At 36.5% G+C, this 22,197-nt stretch overlaps 2 protein-coding genes and 1 long non-coding RNA gene across 4 annotated transcripts; 2 read left to right on the top strand and 1 right to left on the bottom strand.

Annotated features, from left to right (window-relative positions):
• Positions 1-2,788: 2,788 nt before the first annotated feature.
• Positions 2,789-5,385, bottom strand: LOC107810006 (uncharacterized). The gene is made up of 2 exons (XR_012697145.1): positions 4,857-5,385; positions 2,789-4,623 (listed from the first exon to the last, which is right to left on the bottom strand). It is a non-coding gene; the product is annotated as an uncharacterized LOC107810006 (long non-coding RNA).
• A 159-nt stretch (positions 5,386-5,544) lies between these two features.
• Positions 5,545-8,723, top strand: LOC107810007 (uncharacterized). 2 transcript variants are annotated; one of them, XM_016634724.2, is made up of 2 exons: positions 5,545-5,702; positions 6,276-8,723. In XM_016634724.2, exon 2 carries the CDS (start codon positions 7,142-7,144, stop codon positions 8,399-8,401), a length of 1,260 nt encoding a protein of 419 aa, XP_016490210.2. In that variant the 5' UTR covers positions 5,545-5,702; positions 6,276-7,141; the 3' UTR covers positions 8,402-8,723. The 2 variants fall into 2 exon arrangements, with proteins under 2 accessions (XP_016490210.2, XP_075082106.1); XM_075226005.1 differs by having other exon boundaries at positions 5,560-5,713.
• Positions 6,287-6,976, top strand: LOC142161696 (uncharacterized). The gene has a single exon (XM_075227608.1). It carries the CDS (start codon positions 6,287-6,289, stop codon positions 6,974-6,976), a length of 690 nt encoding a protein of 229 aa, XP_075083709.1.
• Positions 8,724-22,197: the final 13,474 nt, after the last annotated feature.

Here is a 22,197-nt window from a genome sequence, read left to right as displayed (position 1 = left end):
ATATGCCCGATTTCCCCAGGCCCGAGGGATCGTTTTAAACCCAAGTTCAGGTAAGGTCGAGTTCGAGCCCGACGGATCAGACTCGAGGTCGAAGACAGAGTGTAAGGCCCAAAGATTGAAGTACGACGAACGAAGCCGAGTGTAATCGACCCCGAAATAATGTCGTTATGAATTTCTAACAAAATGATCGAGATTCCTGTCACGTCCCCAAAATCATGCCGCAAATTCTGGAATAGAATTGTACGATTCCGTACTAGGCGGTTAGACAGTTGTACCAATAAGATTCTTTACTGTAAAATGAAATATACCTTATTTAGGGTTACCCTATTATATAAAGGGGACCACAATCATTTGTAACATCATCTAATCATTGACAAAGAATATACTATCATACTTTTCTCGCTTACTGTTCATCAGAGCTATCCTTTAGCTTTATTGTTCTTGCCTTGTTGTTCTTAACCCATCTCGAGGTCACCAGTCTCGAGGTCGATATTGCTTAAGTTACACCGGTTTGATTCATTCATTTCTCTCATTTATACTTTACACTTCTTGATTATTAATTGGTAATGAATTAAATCACATATCTTTATAACCACAAATCAAGTTTAATTGTTACTCGTATTTTCGAGGTAAACAATGTTGTTGTTGTTGTTGTCCATTAGTAACACCGTAAGTAACCTACTTATTTCAGGATTAAAACATAATAACTGCGAAGAAATTCAAATTAAATTGAGTGAAAATGTGGAATAATGAATAATTATAATAAATTTTTGAAGTAGGTATACATAGTAAAATAAATTATTTTAATTAAATATGGTATTAACCGATATTTCCAGTAGGCATACGGCATCGATTACTCAATTCGGTTTCCAGTGGACAATGGGGCATGTGAACATATAGTTAATTTTGGGACCACTATTTAAGCTACAATGTATTGTATTAAAATTTACAATTAGCCACTTCGGACCTAATTTTAAGTATACACTATCGAAGTTCGGCGAATTTCAGTTTCGAACTCACCCCTCAAATTCAATACCCAACAGAGTTCGAAAACTTCAATCACCAAAAACTTCAAGTGTCAATCACTAAATTACAAAGACCAAGCTGTAGAGTTGTCAACAATTTTACCATTAGTTCTTCGAACAAATTAATGTCTAAAACTATTTTAAAACCAGAGGAACATCCATCAATAACATATACATCAATAGAAAAGTTGATATGTTGTGATTGGTGTTGTTGGAGGAGTTTGTTTGAGAAGCAACAAAAAGGCTTTTGCTAGAAGTTTGCTAACACTGGCTATCAGTTAAATAATTAAAAATACTAGATGCAGTTTAAATGGAAAAGTAAAAGTTGAATGATTTTTACGCAACAAAAAGAAGAAAAATAACTTTTGCATAATCAACACAAAGTTAAATGATCACCCATAAAATTTACTCATCTTGGTAAGGCCCAAGTTCCCTTCTTCCGTGTCATCATCCATTGCAATGCCTAGTGACTTTTAAAAATTTAAGTGTACCACTTTCTTTTCTTTTTTTCAAAATTTAAATCTCACCTTCACGGTGGGAGTTTAGGCACTTGTATATTTGCAGCCAAAAAGAGAACACATGGAGAATGGGGACATAAAATCTTTCTAACTCCCCGAAACATTTCGTCGATTACTACACCCTTCCTTGTCTCTGGGTGTCCAGGTATCCACCGCAAACCTTTCCCGTTTGAACCTCGCCCTTCACTTTTAAGGCCACCTCTCCATCTGCATCAAGTTATCAGTTCCAAATGTGTTTATTTCGTCCGTAGGTTTTTTCGAAGAGCTGACGGTTAGTTAAGGAGACTTGAGATACATATAATTGCATAAAGAACCATTGGACGAGCACCGGCCGTTGGGTGAGTACGAGACGTACATAACAATACGAGACAAGACCCCGCACATAAGCCTAAAGGAGCTTTTTGATGCCTCGCTCAAAGGCTAGTCCCGATTCTGCCTTTTAAAACAGACTCAAATTCACCCGACTCTAATGAGGTTTGTTTGAATGGTTTCACTATTGTCCGCTTCGAGCCTACTTAATGTTGTTTTGATATAGAACAGTGACCCTGTCTTAGTTAAAACACTCAGAATTTCCATCAGGGGTTTGTGATATAGAAACTCTGCACTCCGTATTATTGAGACCCCTTATTGAAGTTTTTTGATGTGATATAAAATTTTCCAAGGGGAAAAAGCCCTCCTTGAGCATCAATAAGAAACTTAGAATCAGTCTCAGCAATTAAAGAGACTGATTCTAATGAGAACCTTAGAATCAGTATCTTCTATCCCTCTCGAGTTGCCATAGCTTCATTACAATCATTGATAAAGCTCCTACAGAAGTCACATTCCTCAAAATAAAGCCACACTGCATTCACAACACATAATCCCACAAAACGTACAAGTTTTATTGTAAAGCATCTATTTATGAATCGATAACCTCTCTTCCCCATATTTGTGATCACATCTCATTTTCCAGTTCAATACTGGATAACAAGGTTGTTAGATTCCTATCCATCACTTTACAGATAAAAGCTTTAGAGGAAAACATTCAAACTTAATTCCAGCAAAGCAAACAAATAGCAAGCTGACCGATTGAAGCATCAAAAACACAGAGAAAGAATTGCACAACTCATTTACATTAAAGTATCATCTGGCAGCAGGCGGCAGCTTCGTATGGAACACCCTCCAAACCAAAAAAGATTCTTGCTTTTTTTTCCAGAGTAATTCACATATGGTCAGTCATTGAACTAAATGTCTATTGCAACAACGTTAGAAAACTAATTTTTGTATTAAAAAATCATCAAACAATTACAAGTTGCAACTATTTTGGTGGGAGGTAGCAGGTACCCATGGAATTAGTCAAGGTTTGCGCAAGCTGGCCCTGACACCACAATTATCCCAAAAAAAAATTGTAGTTTTGCTTGAGATAAAAGTGCCAAATAAACAATGCCACATCATTAACACTTATAACATGAACTCAGCTTGTGAACTCAGCTTACATTATCACAAAGGATAATAGAGTTTCGGAGAAAGTTCTAGTCATTTGGTCAACAAATACCCCTTTAGTAGCTTATGGACTTACGCGATAACATTTGACAGTTCCCTGGAGGAGGATCCAATCTCCTTCATGACATTTCAACAGTTGGAGCAGATGGAAAAAGCTGAATGCAAGTACACATTCTTTATGCCGAATACTAACAAGTCAACCTATCACCAAAATTAGAAAGGTAAAGAATAATGGAGTATCAAAGAAGCGAGGGGAGTTAAGCTATTGTCAGTAGGCTCTTTATATAAGGGTTACATGCTTAAACATAGTTTATTTAGAATATCAACAACCCAACTAAAAACATCATTAGATAGAACACCAAAACTAGAAAGGTAAAGAATAAGAACAAAAGAAGTGAGGGGAGTTAAGCTATTGCCACTAGGCTCTTTATATAAGTCCCTAAAGCAAATAACATTTGCGGCAGTTTGAATCCCTTCACAGTTTTATGATCTAAATTATAAGAAAAGACACTATCCATGTAGTAAAATACAAGTTCACCGTCTTGGATATAGAAAAACTTTATCCACCAATAAACGTTTCTAGGTACTCCGCCGTAAGGCAAACCAAGAGGAAAGAATCGCGTATTGCAGATATTAACCTTATACCTTTTGTTCCATGCCCACATTTCATAGTCCTCCAAGATCCATATATACACTGCAAGCTCAGAGACAAGCAAGTGACAGAAAGACAAACAGTTTTCTTTTACTAAGAGTCTCATCGTTTCATGCACTTGCTTTGCCTTGCACACTCTTCCAGGATGAGGCATAGCAGAGAGTTCTTCCTTATCCATTCTAAAAACCATGATTCCATTTGCACAATTAGGAAGGTCCTTTTTTAAATAAGTGTACACGATCCAATGCAATGCTCCATTAACAATTGCTGGAGAGCCACGATACGGCAAAAAGTTGAAAGTGCATGATGAACGGACTTTCCTCCACGTCTGTGTCTTGAATATATATACTAAATACTGACACCAACTGCGTCGTACTTGCGCATAAAAAAGTTTGAATCCTCGACAAAAATAAAAAGCACATAATCGGCCAGGGTGATGTGTATGTTGTACAATTACTTCCTCTTGAGTTATCGGGTTCAAAACATAATAAGTGGTACGAGGCCAGTAGTATTTATTAGCAAACAGAAGAACTCCTTGACAAGAGTATATAGGAGAAGGGGAGCGTTCTCCTAGTCCTAGGTGCTTATTAATCTTAAGCTCAGGTTGGAGATAAAGTCTCCTTCTTATCAACATTTTCACTGAGCACATAAAGCCGTTTCTTATGCTTGGTAGGATCATAACAATCATGCAGAAGAAGCATGGGTCTAGCTCTACTGAGATGTAAGGTGGTAAAATACTGTGATGAGATCAAAGCTCTCAAATCCCTACAATCCCTTCGAAATCTAACAAGGGAATCAATAGGAAGTCTACTCAGGATATCAATGACGACACAATCAGGCAAACGTCCAAACATTTCAGCAAGTTCCTCGTCACCTCTACATATTTTATTAAATAGTGAACCCAAGAGTTCTATGAAGCATTGAACTAGTGCCATGACCTGGGTAGCTGCAAATTAAAGCAGAAAAGCAACCGATTGTAATATATCATGAAAGATGGGTACTATAATAATGGTTCAAGAAACTCAAAATCATTAAAACATGGACATGATTCAAAGTTTAGGTAAATTTCGTAGAAGTTTGATCACGTGAAAGGGCAAAGATTAAGGAATCAATCAAGTAATTAACAAAAAGATAAAAACACGCCAATATGGCAATAAATAACTAATTAAAGGAACTTACAAAAGTTTTGTGGGACGGAATTGCAGAGAGGGTTTGAAGGTATAAAGCCTCTGCGAACTGAGGGAAGTGTGGCTGGGACAAAATAAATCTTAGGGTTTCCTTTTTGTTTTCCCTCCTTACATTGTTCAGTTATGTCGATTTTGGGACCACTTATTTAAGCTATAATCGTAGTGTATCAAAATTTGCAAGTTTAGCCACTTGGGACGTAACTTTAGGCATATACGATCGAAATTGCAAAACTTTACGTATGATTGAGCTGAATTTTCTTTTACAGGAGGTTCAACCAGAAAGCTCACCATTGGGAAGTCAGGAGCTACTTTATTTTTTCAGCTCAATCACACACTAAAAATCATATTCCAATCGGCGAATTTCATTTTCGAACTCAACCCGTTCTCTCATGTTCGAATTGATCACCAACGAACCCAGGGGCGGACCCACATGGGGTCAAGAGGGTTCATATGAACCCGTTTCGTCGAAAAATAATACTGTGTATACACGTACATTTTTTTTGTCTTCAAAAATGAAATGGTATAAAACTTATTTTGAACCTGCTTCAAACAAGGTAAAGAGGGTTCAAATTTTCTAAATGGTCCTTTGTTCGAAACTTGATAGTCACAATGGTGTCTATTTTTGGATTTTTTAATATACATCTCTTTTTCTACTCCGAAACGACGCCGTTTACAATTTTTAAAATATCTCTCAATTCCCCAAATCAGAACACGATCAGTTCTAATCCCAAGCCCTTCGATGCCTCTCTCTCTCTCAAGATTTGCTTCTATAGTCATCTCCTCCGACCTCCGTTAGCCCCTGCCCAGAAGATCGTCTCTCTCAAAGGGCTTCATCTTGGTATCTATCAGGTTTCTCTTTGATTTTTAATCTTTTTTTTCTTTCAGTGATAAAGCCTAAGGTGGGCAGGTTTTTCAATTTTTTAAATGTATGTGCTTTCTTATCTCTGTGCTTGTGCATCACCAGTTGCTTTCTTATCTTTTTTTGATTGTTCTCTTAATCTCTTCTCTGAATTGATATTATTAGGCATTATGTCTTTTAGAAATAGAAATACTAATATGCCATCTGAATTTATTTATTCTCAAGTCTTGTTTTCAATTTTGTTCAAGATTTTGGTTGAATCCTTTAATTAGATATTTTTAAAGGAATTCGAGACTACATTTTCGTATAGTTGTTTTTGAAAGTTGATTGATTTTGTGGCTTTCACTGAAATTATTTGAAAGGACTACAATTGTTAATTTTAGACTTTATTGAAATCCAATGAATTTCACTATCAATCAGAACACATATTCTATACCAAACAACACCAAGAATCTGTTGGATCAGTTATTCTTGTTACATGAATTTTGATGTTATGGTTGCTGGAATTTTGATTGTTATGGTTGCTGACTTGATGGTTGCTTGGTAATCCAGTTTGTGTTACAATGAAGAGATTTTACCCTTCAGTATCTTCCAAGTTGCCACAACCAAGTTCATACTCTCCAATTGCTACTTCCGTGGAACAAAATTTGAACCGATTAGAAGAGCAACCTCAATCCTCTAAAAGACAAAGACAAGGAATAGATCTTGATTCTTTACTGACTGATCCAAAGGAGAGAATACCCATTAGAGATTATCATCCAAATGAGCGTGATGAGATTAAAAGAGAATATCTCCGAAGAGGTCCTTGCCAACCCCGACATCATAAGTTTCCTCAAAGAGATTTTTCGGGCTTAAAGCGCCGTTTCAATCCTAAATGGTTTGATGAATATCGTAATTGGTTGGAGTACAGTGTGATAGAAGATGCAGCTTATTGTTTGTGTTGTTACCTGTTTCAAGATGAAGACATTCATCAAGGCGGAGGCGATGTATTTTCAAGTTTAGGATTTAAGAGTTGGCAAAAAAAGAAGAGATTCGATATGCATGTTGGCAAGTCGAGCAGTATTCATAATCATGCAAAAAGGAAATGTGAAGATCTAATAAAACAAAAGCAGTCAAATCAAACTTCATTTGATAGGCATTCCAGTCAAACCAAGCTTGAATACAAAATTCGCTTGAAGGCTTCAATTGAGGTTGTGAGACTCCTGTTGAATCAAGGATTGGCATTTCGTGGACATCGTGAAGATGAATCATAATTAAACAAGGGCAACTTTCTTGAGATTCTTTCATGGTATGCAGGGAGGTGCGATAAAATCCGTGATCTTGTGTTGAAAAAGGCTCCAAAGAATGATCAGTTGACCTCCCATAAAATTCAAAAAGACATTATTATTGCATGTAAAATTGAAACAGTTAAAGCAATTATGGATGATGTAAATGGAGACTTTTTTGCATTGCTAGTTGATGAATCATGTGATGTATCACGCAAAGAGCAATTAGCTATTGTCTTGCGATATGTTAATAGATGTGGATCTGTGGTGGAACATTTTATTAGGATCGTTCATGTTCGTAATACTAGTGCTTTATGTTTAAAGGAAGCAATTGTTGATTACCTTGCTCAACATTCTTTGAGTTTATCTTATGTGCGTGGACAGTGCTATGATGGAGCAAGCAACATGCAAGGGGATTTTCGTGGCCTCAAAACTTTGATTCAACAAGAAAGTAAATTCGCTTATTCCATTCATTGTTTTGCACACCAACTTCAATTGACTCTTGTTGCGGTATCCAAAAAATGTCTTGAAGTGGGAGAACTTGTATTGTTGGTTTCTAATATATTGAATATAGTGGGAGGTTCTTTTAAACGTATGGATGATCTTCGAGAATCTCAAGCAGAAAAAGTTCAAGAGGCATTAGACATGGGTGAACTTGAAACTGGTAGGGGTTTGAATCAAGAACTTGGTCTTGCAAGAGCTGCCGATACTCGTTGGGGTTCGCACTACAAATCTTTTAAGAACTTTATTTCTATGTTTGGCTCAATTATTGATGTTCTTGATACTATCGTTGTTGATGCTCGGACTTTAGAAGAAAGAGCTAAGGCAAAGGGATATCTTAGCACTTGTCAAACGTTTGAGGTTGCTTTCATGTTGCACCTAATGAGAGATGTTTTGGGGATCACAAATGAGCTTAATACATCCTTACAAAAAAAGGAGCAAGATATTGCAAATGCTATTCTACTTGTTGAAGTGGCAAAGAAACGGTTGCAAAAGCTAAGAGAAGAAAAATGGGGTTTACTTGTTGATAAGGTGTCTGCATTTTGTGTCAAGTATAATATTTCGATACCAAACTTTGATGACTTCTATGTTAACTCTGGAAGATCTCGACGTAAAGTTGTTGATCATACTATTTTACATCACTATCGTGTTGATATATTTTTTAAGATTATTGATTGGCAAGTTCAAGAACTCAATGCTCGTTTTAATGAGGTGACAACGAACTTGCTTGTTGGAGTAGCTTGCTTAAATCCAGTTGATTCATTTTCCAGTTTTGACATAAACAAGATATTAATGATGGTTGAATTGTATCCTGACGATTTTGATGAGAATATAATGGTTACGCTCAAGAATCAACTTGAAACTTATATTGTTGATGTTCATGATGTTGATAAAAGGTTCTCAAATCTATAAGGACCTTTCTGAAACACTAGTTAAGACAAAGAAGCATTTGAATTATCCATTTGTGTTTCGCCTTGTAAAATTTGCTTTGCTTCTACCAGTTGTCACTGCTACAGTTGAAAGAACTTTTTCGGCGATGAAGTTGATCAAGAGTGAATTGCGAAACCGAATGAATGACGAATTCATGAGCGGTTGTTTGGTACCTTATGTAGAAAGAAAAATATTTAACGCCATTTCTGATGAGACTATTATGAATACGTTTCAGGACATGAAAACTCGTAGAGGACAGTTGTAATAATATATTCTATTAATATATAGTTTTTGTTGACCTCTTTGTATATTTGCTTCTTTGAATTTTGAACCCGCTTGATAAAAATCCTGGGTCCGCCACTGAACGAACCTATAACCATTTTCGATTTTTAAAGCTTCCAACTTAAATTCAATAAACAGCAGAATTCGAACAAATTAATCACCAACAACTTTAAGTATCGATCACTTATGGTGGCGAAGCCAGAAATTTTTCTAAGGGTATTCAAACTCGAAAGAAGTAAAAACAATCTCCGATAAAGGGTGTTTAATAGGAGTATATTTTATATATCTCTAAAACCTAATATTTTACCTAATATAAGCAATATAATTTTCCAACGAATAGTGGTCAATTGACCATCCTTACCAGGGTGTAGCTTCGCCCCTTGCTTACAAAGACCCATAACAATTTTATCTTTAGTTCTTCGAACAAAGTCTAAAACTATTTCAAAACAGAGAAACATCCATCAATAATATATACATCAAATAGAAAAGTTGATATGTTATGGTTGGTGTTGTTGATGGAGTTGTGTGAAGAACTATGATTGCAGTAACTCCACTAAGGAGGAGGAATGGAGAAGCAAAAAAAAAAAAAGGCTTTTGCTAGAAGCTTGCCAACATTGGATATCAGTTAAATAATTTGAAAAATACTAGATATAGCTTAAATGGCAAAAATTGGCTACTGCTGCAATTAATTCAAAAAAATGAATATCTGTATTATTTTAATGTGGTATATCCATGCATGATATAATGTGGTATAGGAATGTAACCTTTATAAGAACGTGTTAGTGATATATGGATTAAAAATACTAGAATGACCAATCTAACCCTTATAATAGTACATAAAGAATTATATTGTTTAAGTAGTAAACACATATTTTAAAGGTCGTGGGTTCGAGTCAGAATTAAAAATTCCTGTTACGAAATCAAATATCATCAATCCCGTGCTTTTAGTTTTGTTAGAAATAAAATCTCCTTTTGCATAATATCTTATAATCATTACTTAAATACGCTCTCCTCGGATACATGACATAATCTTCAATATAGAAGATTATAGATCGTCTCTATTCCAAAATGCATCATGCAACAACATTAGATTTATCCTTAAATATTTTTTGTAATATCAATATTACATAAAACATCATCTCTTACCACTTCCGTCAATTGATTACACACATTGGCCATATGAAGAGTTAGGGAACAAGAATCTGGTAACTCTTTCCGTGTTTCACCATTCAATCAAAAAAATCGAAATTCTGGTGAAATATGGTGACTTTTTGGGGACCATTTTGCTTGCTCAATCACCAGAATAAATACATTGTTAAAGCAAATCAAACATCAGAGTATACTTCAGAACACAAGTCAGATAAACTATATAATTTCAGTTATAGTTTGATCTGATGATGTCCATCTCATTGAAGAAGTATTAGGCATGTGCCTAATAAGAATTTTCTTTGGTTTGGTAACCAACCTTGTTGACTTGGTCTGGTTGGTAGCCAACCTTGTTGAATTAGTTTGGTTTGGTAGCCAACCTTGTTGAATTTCTTTGGTTTGGTAGCCAACTTTGTTGAATTGTGAAAAGTGTGTGTAAATTGTCAAATATTGTAGGCTTTAGAGGGTGAAGCTTTGGCTATAAAAGGAGAGCTTCAACTCTCATTTCTTCACACCAACAAAGAGAGAAAGAAAGAGTGAGGTTTCACAGACAAGGTATAAAAAAATAGTCTGTGAGAAAAATAGAGAGTGAGCGATATTGTAGTGAGGTGGGAATATCAAAAGAGGGTTATTTCTTTTGAGTGTTGTAGTGGTCTTTGGAGTATTTATCTCCGACCTACAAAGTGTAAAATTCCTTACTATAGTGATATCAGTTGCTCCTCTCGGGGTCGTGGTTTTTTCCCTTATTCAGAAGGGTTTTCCACGTAAAAATCTTGGTGTCATTGTTACTCTTTTATTCTTGTTAATTATCGTATCTCGGTGCTACATTATTATTCATCAGGTTTCACCATCCATAAGAATGTGATGTTGCTCTACTTGAGAGCATCAGCTACTTCTGCTATTTGTTCTGCACTTAAATTTGCCGCACTGCCAAAAGAGACGTAGACGACTGAACCAGTCTTCTTATTGTCAAGCCACTCTATGCAGCTGCTAGAGTTTGGCTTATGAATATTGAAGCCATACTCATTATCATTTTCAACTCGTTTGTCAAGATAAAATGATGGCAAAGTTGGACCTCTCGTTACTACATTCCAAAGCTTCTTCATCCAATAGACAACCTAAATTCACATGAACTTGAGTCAAACAATCCTTCTTTAAAATCAGGTATATAGCAAATGTATACCTTACCTACCATTAAACTTGACTCCGATAATTTTCAGTAAGCTAGTGCTCTATATTTCTATCTACTTTGATGCAGTTAATATATTTTTTTAAAGCATGAGAACAACGATTCAAATGCGTGCTATAAGTTCTTCAAGTTACAGTTCTTCGACAATTATACAATACCTTAGCAGCCTGAAGTATGGTTAACTTGTTGTCCTCAAGTTTGGCATGCATACATAATCAAGACTAGCTATTATGTTGTAAGAGGAACGGATTGAAAGAGCAGAGGAAATTTGGTGTACCTACCTCTTCTTCCAACTTATCAAAGGAGTTAAAGAGGACCCGTCTGCCTTTTCAAAGTTATCAAAGTGCCCAAGTATGTGCATGATTATTGGGGGATACTGACTAGTGCTAGAACCAAGAGATGGCAGATTTGGAAACCTGAGCTTCGGCAATTTTGTCATGATTGGAAAACTAGGCATGGAAAGACAAGTCTTTTCATAAAGCTCACAGTACAAGGGATAGTAGGTAGCAGCAGTAACACATGACTGAGTGAAAAAGGCAGCACTAGCTATGCACAATTGGGTTGTGTTATTTGTGGCTTGAATTATTTCCTTTGTATTTTTAGGAAACTCATAGTTCCTATAGGTTTATTAAAACCCATTGTCCTAATAGATTTGGGAAAGGAAAATATGGAAAGCAATTGATGAGGATTTTCCTGAAGATATGAAAGAGACAAAGAAGGAAGACCTGAAGGAGAGGGCTTTGAGTGCAATCTTCATGAGCGTTACAGATAGCGTTCTTTGGGAAATTGCTGAAGAAACTTCTGCAGCAACGGCATGGAAGAAACTGGAAGATGTGTATTCTAGGAAATCGTTGACAAACCGCCTCTACCTGGAAAAAAAAGGTTATACAATCTATGTATGAACGAAGGTACACCTGTTAAAACTCACCTTGATGAGTTTAATTCAATTATAATGGACCTGGAGAATGTGAATATCAAAATTAAGAGTGAGGATCAAGCCTTGATTATGTTATGTTCTTTACAACAATCTTATGATACTTTTGCCGATACACTGTTATATGGGAAAGATAGCATTTCACTAGAAGATATTAGTAATGCACTAAAATCTAAAGAGTCGAAAAAGAGCTTTCCAGACAATAGAATTGAGGGTGAGGGTCTTGTGATTAGAGGAAGAACACAACAAAAGGACTTTAACAGGAAAAAGTCAACCGCAAGATCAAAGTCTAGAGCAAGGAAGCAAAATTGTTATGAGTGCGGGGAGCAAGGTCACTACAAGAGAGATTGTCCTAAGCTAAAGGAGAAAAGAGGGAAGCAAAAAATAGATAATTCGTAAAATATTGTCGACGCTGGCAATAATTCTGATGATAGTGATTATGTTTTGAGCTGTGAGTTCTAGTCATGGGCAAAATTCTTGGGTTCTTGATTCTGGTGCTACTTTCCACATGTGTCCATACAAGAATTGGTTTGCAACTTACAAACAAATGAGTGGGACTGTCTATATGGGAGATGATAATCCATTACCAGTAGAGGGGATTGGTAACATCAAATTGAGAATGTTCGGCGGAATTATCAGAAACATTGAGTGTTGGCATGTTCCTCGGGTAAAGAGAAATTTGATTTCTCTTTCAACTTTGGAAGATCAAGGGTATAAATTTCACCCCGAGAATGGAATACTTAAAGTGTGTAAAGGCTCCATGGTACTCATGAAGGGTAAACTACATTCTAAATTGTATCATTTTCAGGCCAGTGTAGTTGAAAGGGAAGCTGTTGTAGCTTCTGGGAAAAGTGATATGAATCAGTCTCAGTTGTGCCACTTGCGACTTGGCCATATGAGTGATAATGGATTGTCTTTGTTGAGTAAGCAGAATTTGTTGAATGGATACAAAAATCAAGTTTTGAATTTTGGTGAGCATTATGTATTTGGTAAACAGACAAGGGTAAAGTTCATCAAGAAGGCCGAGCACAAGACCAGAGACAAGTTAGATTATATACACTCTGACTTGTGGGGTCCAAACAGAGTTCCCTCCAAGAGTGGTGCTAGGTATTTTATGACTTTGATTGATGATTACTCAAGGATGGTGTGGGTGTATTTTCTGAAAACAAAAATGAGGTATTTTCGACATTTGTTAAATGGAAGACGATGGTTGAGAGGCAGGCAGAAAGAAAAGTTAAGCGTCTTCGAACTGACAATGGGTTGGAATTTTGCAATTCTGAGTTCGACAATTTTTGCAGCAATGAGGGCATAGTGAGACACCACACTTGTATCGGAATACCACAACAAAATGGTGTTGCAGAACGTATGAATAGAACGTTTTGTGATAGAGCACTAAACATGCTTTCACACTCATGTATTAGCAAAGATTTTTGGGCTGAAAAAATCAATACAACTAGTTATTTGGTCAATAGATCTCCATCCACAGCTATTGAGTTCAAAACTCCTTTTGAGGTATAGTCCGGTACGCCTGCTGATTATTCAAATTTAAGGATATTTGGTTGTCCTGCTTATGCTCATGCGAGGAATGAAAAACTTGAGCCGAGGGCAAAAAAATGTGTATTTCTAGGGTATGCAACTGGAGTGAAAGGTTATAAGTTGTGGTGCACAGATCAAAAGACTCCAGGGCTAATTATCAGTAGGGATGTAACATTCAATGAATCTACCTCAGTGGACAGTCAGAGGGAGAAGGCAATAGCAGAAACAGGTCGTGGTGTCAGTGACCGCATAGAGCTAGAAATTGAATCTCCACTAGCTCAGCCCAGTAGTTCTAAAGTAGAGGAAGTGGAGGAGGTACAAAATATTGATCAAGATAATAATGTTGATGCACCTACACAACAACAACCATATAGCATTGTAACAGGCAGAGAGAAGAGAGTGATCAACCGACCGCAAAGGTTTGCAAACGTAGTTGATGAGAATCTTCTTGGATATACGAATCCAGTGGGATTTGCTTTGGCAATTGCAGAGACCGTTGATGCGTTTGAGTGTTATAGCTATCTAAAAGCTATTCTGAGTATAGAACCAAATCGACGGATTAGTGTTATGAGTAAAGAGATTGAGTCTCTTAACAATTTTAGGTATTTCCTAGACTTGGTTGATGCATGCGAAAATGGATAGAGCCCTTGCGAGGGCTGAGGGCAAGGTATAGAGACGTTGTTCCTGTTGATGAAGAGAATTCAAGCCGTCACACCTCCTTTTTCGCCCGCGTCGCCTCAAAAGGGCGCAGAAGGGAGTTTTTTCCAATTAAAGGACAATCGAAACGGGATTTATTTATTTATTTCAGAGTCGCCACTTGGGAGATTTAGGGTGTCCCAAGTCACCAATTTTAATCCCGAATCGAGGAAAAGAATGACTCTGTATTACAGTCCGCGAACCAGAAATCCGGATAAGGAATTCTGTTAACCCGGGAGAAGGTGTTGCCCATTCCCGAGTTCCGTGGTTCTAGCACGGTCGCTCAACTGTTATATTCGGCTTGATTATCTGATATAATACATATTATAAACTAATGTGCAAATTTTATCCTTTAACCGCTTTTGTTATTTTTTATTTATTATTATTATTTTACGGAGAATTGCAACATTGTGAAAACGTATTTCAAACCACGTCGCAATCAATGCACCCGTGGTTATCGACACATTTCGACTCCGTTGAGATTTGGATTTGGGTTACATAAATGCACACCCATATTTAAGAAAATAATTTGTTGAAGACGCGTCTGGAGCGACTAGCGTATTGTTGTTTTGGGAAAGGCCGTAAAATTTCACTAGACGGACAACTCTGATGTTCTAAATAATTAATGGATACATTTGTGAGGGCCCCGCAATCTACATATTTTACTAGGCGAGGCTCGTCTCATTTATTTTAAATGGACAAATCTTAAAGCGAGTACATTTTTCTATTAAAATTAGTCTCTAAAATAAAGAAAGAAAAATCCTAATTAATTATGAGCTTTTATTTATTTATTTATTTAAGAAAGCATGACATACTAATTGCTAGATTAATACAAATATTGATGAAAAAGAATCTTACTCAAAAATTCGAAATTATAAATAAAATAAAAATTCGACAACTAATATTCAAAAGAAACAAATATAGCTAGATTAAAACTCGCATTGTTATAAAAAAAACTATTGAGATTAATTATTCACAACTATTTGAAACTAGATTTAACCATAATTACTAATGCTTATTAGAAAGTTTATTAAACTTAAACGTTCTTCTAATCTTGTTTGAACTCAAATCGTGCCTTAATGCCTAATTCACGAAATTCAGTTTAAATTCATACCTTAGCTAAACTTAGCTACTTGTTCACGATTAACCTACTGTTGATAATCTTAAAACCTTCATAACTTGTGAATTAACCCGTTTTGCCAACCTGATTCATTAAAGACTAACTTATGTTATTTTCTCTTATTCCAATTATTATTCAGTAATACATGAAATAGCCTAAATACAATCAATAAAAGGAACAAAGAAAAGCGACATTAAAACTTCAAAATTCAATTCTTCATATGTATTCATGCTTCCACATTATTAGCTTGCAATAGCTAGTGTTACAGTCGTGTACCTGATATTGGAAGCAAAAGAAAAGGGAGATCAGCAGAAATTCAGTAGCATACAACAACAGCAACCCCAGCAACCAGTAACAACCAGCAACGAGAAACCAGTGACAGATTTTAAAATCAAGATAAAAATCCAGAAACACCGACAACAATCAACGGACAGAAGCCAAAGGAATCTTTTCAGATTTGAAAGACTAATCAATGTTCAACCCTTAATTTCTGAATCCGTATATCAGAATATTTAAATTGTATATCGGGTGTATACTACTCTCTTTTTTGATTTTTAGAATGTTTTTCTTTTTATTTTCTGAAGTCTTAATATTTTCGAAATTTTTCTCTCTCTTTAATATCCAACTCTTTTTTTTTCTATCTCTCCTCTTTCTGTCCTTCGTCTCCCCTTCTTCATCTTATTCTTTTTGTATTCTGTCTCTCTATTTATTTCTCATCCCAAACCCTTTAATCAATTAATAAAACAATCATTTTCTCCTACCAAACCCACTACCTTCCCATTCATCCCCCTTTTAATCCCACTACCTAATGTTTTGTCCCCCACTATATTAAACAAATATATCAACCCCACCCTATTACATCTTGTCCCCCATGCTTATCATAAAAAATTACATTATTCCCCCACTAATGTCTTGTCCCCCATTATATTAAACAATTGTTCAAATGTTTAATTCCAAAAATACCCTTCCGACCTTACTGAAATTACCAATTTACCCCTGAACGTACTGCAAATTACCAAACTACCCCCATCAGCTATAACCAATTCACCTAATCAATTTCAACCAAAATACAGCAAATATGACCAATTTTCAACAACAAATTCAAACTAAATGATGAACAACAAAGAACAACTAAAATTATTTTGATTGAACAATATTTTTTTAACAACAAACAAATATATTCAGATTTCTAAATTCAATAATCATTTGAACTTAAAATTAAGTATAACAACATTACAACCAACAATTTCTATATTAAAACTAAACAAGATCATGAAATAACTGAAGAAATAATCAAAAATGATAAACAACAAACAAGAAGATCAAACTTATACTAATTTCGGATTCAAGAACAATCAAACAAAGTATGGACATAAATGAAAAGATTCAACAACAATAACAAGCAAGTTTTATTCAAATTCGAATTAAACTCAAATTAAGCTTAAACAAAACAAATAAACATATTCAAATCACTAAACTTCAAATAATCAATTGATCTTTTTAAATTAAATCCAACAAAATTATAACAAAGATACATGATTCAAACTAAATAAACAAAAATTAAAAACCAAAACATAAACTCTCACTAAATCACTGGATTAAAAACGAACTTCAAACAAAGATGAACATGAATTAAATCTATTTTAAACAACAAACATGACGGATTCAAATGATTTAAACTAACACTCTTCTATACTAAATCCTTTTAAAATTAACAGAACAAACTAAAGCCAAAATTCATTGAACTTCAACTTAAAACTAAAAACATTATAATTACTAACAATTTCTACCTAAAAATAAACAAGAAAAATAAAACAACTAAATAAAAATCAAGAACAAGAATCAAACATTTAATGATTTCGGATCCGAAAAATATCAAACAAATTACGGACAATAAATGAGACTCAAACCCACTAACCGGATCGAAACGACGATGATCTTGAATGAAAACAAATCTGCCCGAAAATGATTATCGTACCAAGACTACCAACGCCGAAGACGACCACGAACGGACCATCGAAGAAGATGGTCATTTGTGTCGTTTGAAAAACGAAGCAGAAGGCAGCGTCAGGTGAAGAAACAAGAACGCAGCAAGGGTAGCTATCCACAGCTGGAAAATGCAACCATGGCAGCAGCGACGCAAAGGAGAAGAAGAAGCAACGAGCAGCAGTGAAGGAGGAGGAAGAAGCATCGGCAAACAGTGAAGGATGAGAAGCAGCAGCAGCAGCGACGGAGGAGCTGGAAGGAGGGGTCGTTCATGGCGAGGTTCTGTTCGAAGCTAGAGCTTGGAGGGGTCGTTCATGGCTTGGGTTGTGCGATGAAGAAGATGAGGAGGGCAGCCATTAATGAAGCTTCGCGACTGGAGGAGCTGTTCGTGGGGATGAAGGTGATGAAGGTGTGGGCAGTGGTGAGCGTTTGGACGCAGACGAAGGACGAGGCATCCATGGATGGTGGTTGTTTTGGACGTGAAGCTATTGAGGCGAAGCAGCGAGGGAAGCCATGGAATGGAGAGGCCGTTTGGAGCTGGAGTTGGAGAAGTAGAAGAAGAAGAAAACGCAGCAAGGGCAGCCCTGGGAGGAAGGTTTGGAAGGAGAAGAAGAAGAGGGGAGGGGGCAGATAGCTTTAGCATTTTTAGGGGTTTTTGTTTTGTAAAATGTAAGATAGGGGGTGTTGGGTATTTGGGTTATAGACCGGGTCGACCCGGTTTCAAATGGACCGGGTCATGGGGAAGGTTGGGTATTTTTTGGGCTTGTGGTTTGAATTTGAAGAAGAGTCTCATTCCGATTTTCTTTGTATTTTTGCTCTCTTTTCTTCTTTTATTTTTCTAAAACTAAATTCGAAAAATCCTTAAACTATCATATATAACTAAATTAAGTTATGAAAGCGCAAATTAACTCTCAATAACAATTAACACACAATTAAGTAATAATTAAGCATGAAATTGTACAATTGGACATTAAATGCTAAAAATGCAAAAGATGTCTATTTTTGTGATTTTCATTTTTTGTAAAACAAACTTTATTACTAACAATTTGTAGGATTAAATCCTAAATGCATATGCGACATATTTTTATATTTTTTATTAATTTAACAAATAAACATGCACAGACAAATACAAATAATTATCCAAAAATATCACAAAAATTCTCAAAATTGCCAAGAAAAATAATTTTATTTTGAATTTTTTGGGAGTAATTCTTTTATAGGGAAAAAATCACGTGCTTACAGCTGCCCCTCTTTGCCCGAAGACACGAAGGGTTTTCGTGCAAAGATAAAGTGAGCGATTTTTGCCCATCAGAGTACTCCGTATGAAGCATTTTTTGAAAAAGATTTGACCGAACCTTTGCTTCAGAGGTTTCCTACATATCCTGGGCTAAACAGGAATCAGGTCAATGTAGTTCGGGAAGTTTTGGTAGCTGGGACTACCATGGTACTGCAATGTTACTGCTGTTGCATGCTACTTTTACTTGTTTGCTGACCTCCTTATTACACCATGCTTAAAAGAAAAATCAAGAAGTTAGGCTAGACTACGGATTACAAGATCCCATCTATCTTCCATTTGTTCTTGATGCCTTGCTTTCTTGTCGGCTCGCGTCGATTCCGGTGCTTCTTTCTTCCGAGAACTGACGGGGGTGACACCGACCTTTTGCTACTCTGAATACCAATTCTCACTATCTGGTTTGGTTCGCTGGAGATATGGCTTTCTTCATTTAGGCTTTGTTATGTTGTGCATAATTCAATGTTCACAGGCCGCTTCTTTCAAGTCCTTTTTGACTCATGCGCTTGATTTTGCGCTGGGATCTCTTGTTGCAACCTTCCGCTTTCCGGTGCTGGGGATTTTTATTGTTTCCCGCTGGGGATTCCTATTGGATTCTTCTGCTTTACTGACTTGCAATGTATTCCTCTATTATATGGGTGGGCTCCAAACTTCAACCAACAACTTTGAAAATAAATTCGCCATTCCTTTCTTCAGGCAGGCTCCTGACTTCATCAACAACTTTGAAAAATAAAACGCCTTTCCTTTCTTCAGGCGGGCTCCTGACTTCAACAACAATTTTGAAAATAAAATGCCATTCCTTTTTTTAGGCTGACGTGATTTCAACAACTTTTAAAAATAAAACAACTTTCTTTTCTTCGGGCGGGCACCTGACTTCAACAACTTTGAAAATAAAATCTTATTTGAGGGCGGATGAACCTAAAATATCCTATTTTGAGGGCGGATGAACCCAACATATCCTATTTGAGGGCGGATGAACCCAACATATCCTATTTGAGGGCGGATTGAACCCAACTAGGAAGTGCGTCTCCTACGAGTAACACTTGTGTGAACCACAATCAGGAAGTGTGTCTTCTAGTGGTAAACTCTCATTTTTAGGAAGTGCGTCTCCTAAAGCAAAATATAACCTGAACGACCCAGACTACGAAATGCATTTTCTAGGGGTGAAACTTCAATGATTCAACCTAGGAAGTGCGTCTCCTAAAAATGAACTTAAATGAACCAGACTAGGAAGTGCGTCTCCTATAAATAAACTTAAATGAACCAGACTAGGAAGTGCGTCTCCTAGGGGTGAAACTTAATTTAGGAAGTGCGTCTCCTATGCATGAAATTAAACTTAGGAAGTGCGTCTCCTATGGGTAAAACTTTAATGATTTTGAACTAGGAAGTGCGTCTCATATGAATGAAAATAATTTAGGAAGTGCGTCTCTGGGGGGTAAAATAAACTTAGGAAGTGCGTCTTCTATGGGTAAAACTTTGATGATTTTGAACTAGGAAGTGCGTCTCCTATGAATGAAAATAACTTAGGAAGTGAGTCTCCTATGCATGAAATTAAACTTAGGAAGTGCGTCTCCTATGGGTAAAATAGACTTAGGAAGTGCGTATCCTATGGGTAAAATAGACTTAGGAAGTGCGTCTCCTTTGGGTAAAATAGACTTAGGAAGTGCGTCTCCTTTGTGTAAAATAAACTTAGGAAGTGCGTCTCCTTTGTGTAAAATAAACTTAGGAAGTGCGTCTCCTATGGGTAAAACTTTAATGATTTTAAACTAGGAAGTGCGTCTCCTATTAATGAAATCTTAATTTAGGAAGTGCATCTCCTATGCATGAAATCTTAATTTAGGAAGTGCGTCTCCTATGCACGAAATCTTAATTTAGGAAGCGCGTCTCCTATGCACGAAATCTTAATTTAGGAAGTGCGTCTCCTATGCATGAAATCTTAATTTAGGAAGTGCGTCTCCTATGCACGAAATCTTAATTTAGGAAGTGCGTCTCCTATGCATGAAATCTTAATTTAGGAAGTGCGTCTCCTATTACTGAAATTAAACTTAGGAAGTGCGTCTCCTATGCACGAAATCTTAATTTAGGAAGTGCGTCTCCTATGCATGAAATCTTAATTTAGGAAGTGCGTCTCCTATTACTGAAATTAAACTTAGGAAGTGCGTCTCCTAGAGTTAAAAATAAACTTAGAAATTGCATCTCCTATGGGCAAAATAAACTTAGGAAGTGCATCTCCTAGAGAAAAGATAAACTTAGGAAGTGCGTCTCCTAGGGGAAAGATAAACTTAGGAAGTGTGTATCCTATGGGTAAAATAGACTTAGGAAGTGCGTCTCCTAGGGGTAAAACTGTAATGATTTTAAACTAGGAAGTGCGTCTCCTATGGGTAACTAAGCGTAGGAAGTGCGTATCCTATAGGTAAAAATAAACTTAGGAAGTGCGTCTCCTAGGGGTAAAACTTTAATGATTTTAAACTAGGAAGTGCGTTTCCTATGAAATCTTAATTTAGGAAGTGCGTCTCCTACGTGTGAACCATTTCCTTCTTCCTGAATTATTTACTTACCTGTGTTGTCTTCCCTCAAAACTGCTGGGGATAACACTTCTGGGGAATTATTTACTTACCTGTTGGGAATAATACTGGCCTTTTGCTTTTTCCGAGCACAAGTTTCATCCCTTTGTTCTGTCCGCTGGGGAACAACTTCCTCCATTGAAACTTATTATGTTGGGGGAAACACTGGTTCAAAGACCACTTCCCTTGAGACTGGTGTTATCTTTATTCTTCCCCGGATGGGTACCTGACTTCCAGAAAATTTTCTAAATGGAAGGAAAATTTTCTGACCCAGTTTGATAATCTTTCTTGTGGCATGCATTTCCGTCGTCAATGCCATTTCTTTTACCTGTTTCAAATCAAATAAAATTTGTTAGTTTAAAACGCGGTGGTTGGTTGTGATACTCCTACTGGGATGACTTTTCCCTTTCTCCTTCCCTGCTCTACGTTCCAAAACTTGTTGGGGATGATATTATTTGCTGGGGATAATCCCTTTCTGCTGGGGATATCCCTCTTCTTTTGTGGCATAGCTCGGAAACTTGCATTTCACCGACCTTTTAGTCTCGTATGAATTTCCCAAATCATGCTCATTATTCTCCTTGATTTGTCCACGGGCCTTGCCCTTGAGGTTTATAACCTTTAGTTTTGGCAAGGATATCCCTCTTGACACTCGTCAGTCCTTTTGTCAATTCCCTTTTGCTGGGGATATCTTTTTGACACTGACCTCGCGCTTGTTCCTTCCTGACTTAGACCATTTGGATATTCTAATCGGATCCGGTCTTGCATAATTGGAAAGCTGATGGCAGATTTTGAAGTCATTTCCCACTGGTTCTGACCAAACAGACTCTACTGGGGAATGTTTCTATGAAAGGAGAAAGATAAACAAAAGGGGAACCGAATAAAAGACAAAGGAAAAAGATGACTCTTTAACAAGAGAAGCTATGAAAAAAAAAACTTATCAAACGCAGATACCGACTCTAATGGTCATGACATGCGCATGTGGCCTATCCTCTGCCGTCAATCGTCTTTCAAGATCTTCGCTTGGCGATTCCCCA

This window comes from Nicotiana tabacum, chromosome 12 (assembly GCF_000715075.1).
Source record: "Nicotiana tabacum cultivar K326 chromosome 12, ASM71507v2, whole genome shotgun sequence".
Lineage (NCBI taxonomy): Eukaryota > Viridiplantae > Streptophyta > Magnoliopsida > Solanales > Solanaceae > Nicotiana > Nicotiana tabacum.
This window is presented reverse-complemented; position numbering and strand designations above follow the sequence as displayed.

Bases quoted from the DNA above. Each gene is read 5' to 3' on its own strand.
- LOC107810007 (XM_016634724.2), top strand. From the start codon at position 7,142: ATGGATGATGTAAATGGAGACTTTTTTGCATTGCTAGTTGATGAATCA.
- LOC142161696 (XM_075227608.1), top strand. From the start codon at position 6,287: ATGAAGAGATTTTACCCTTCAGTATCTTCCAAGTTGCCACAACCAAGT.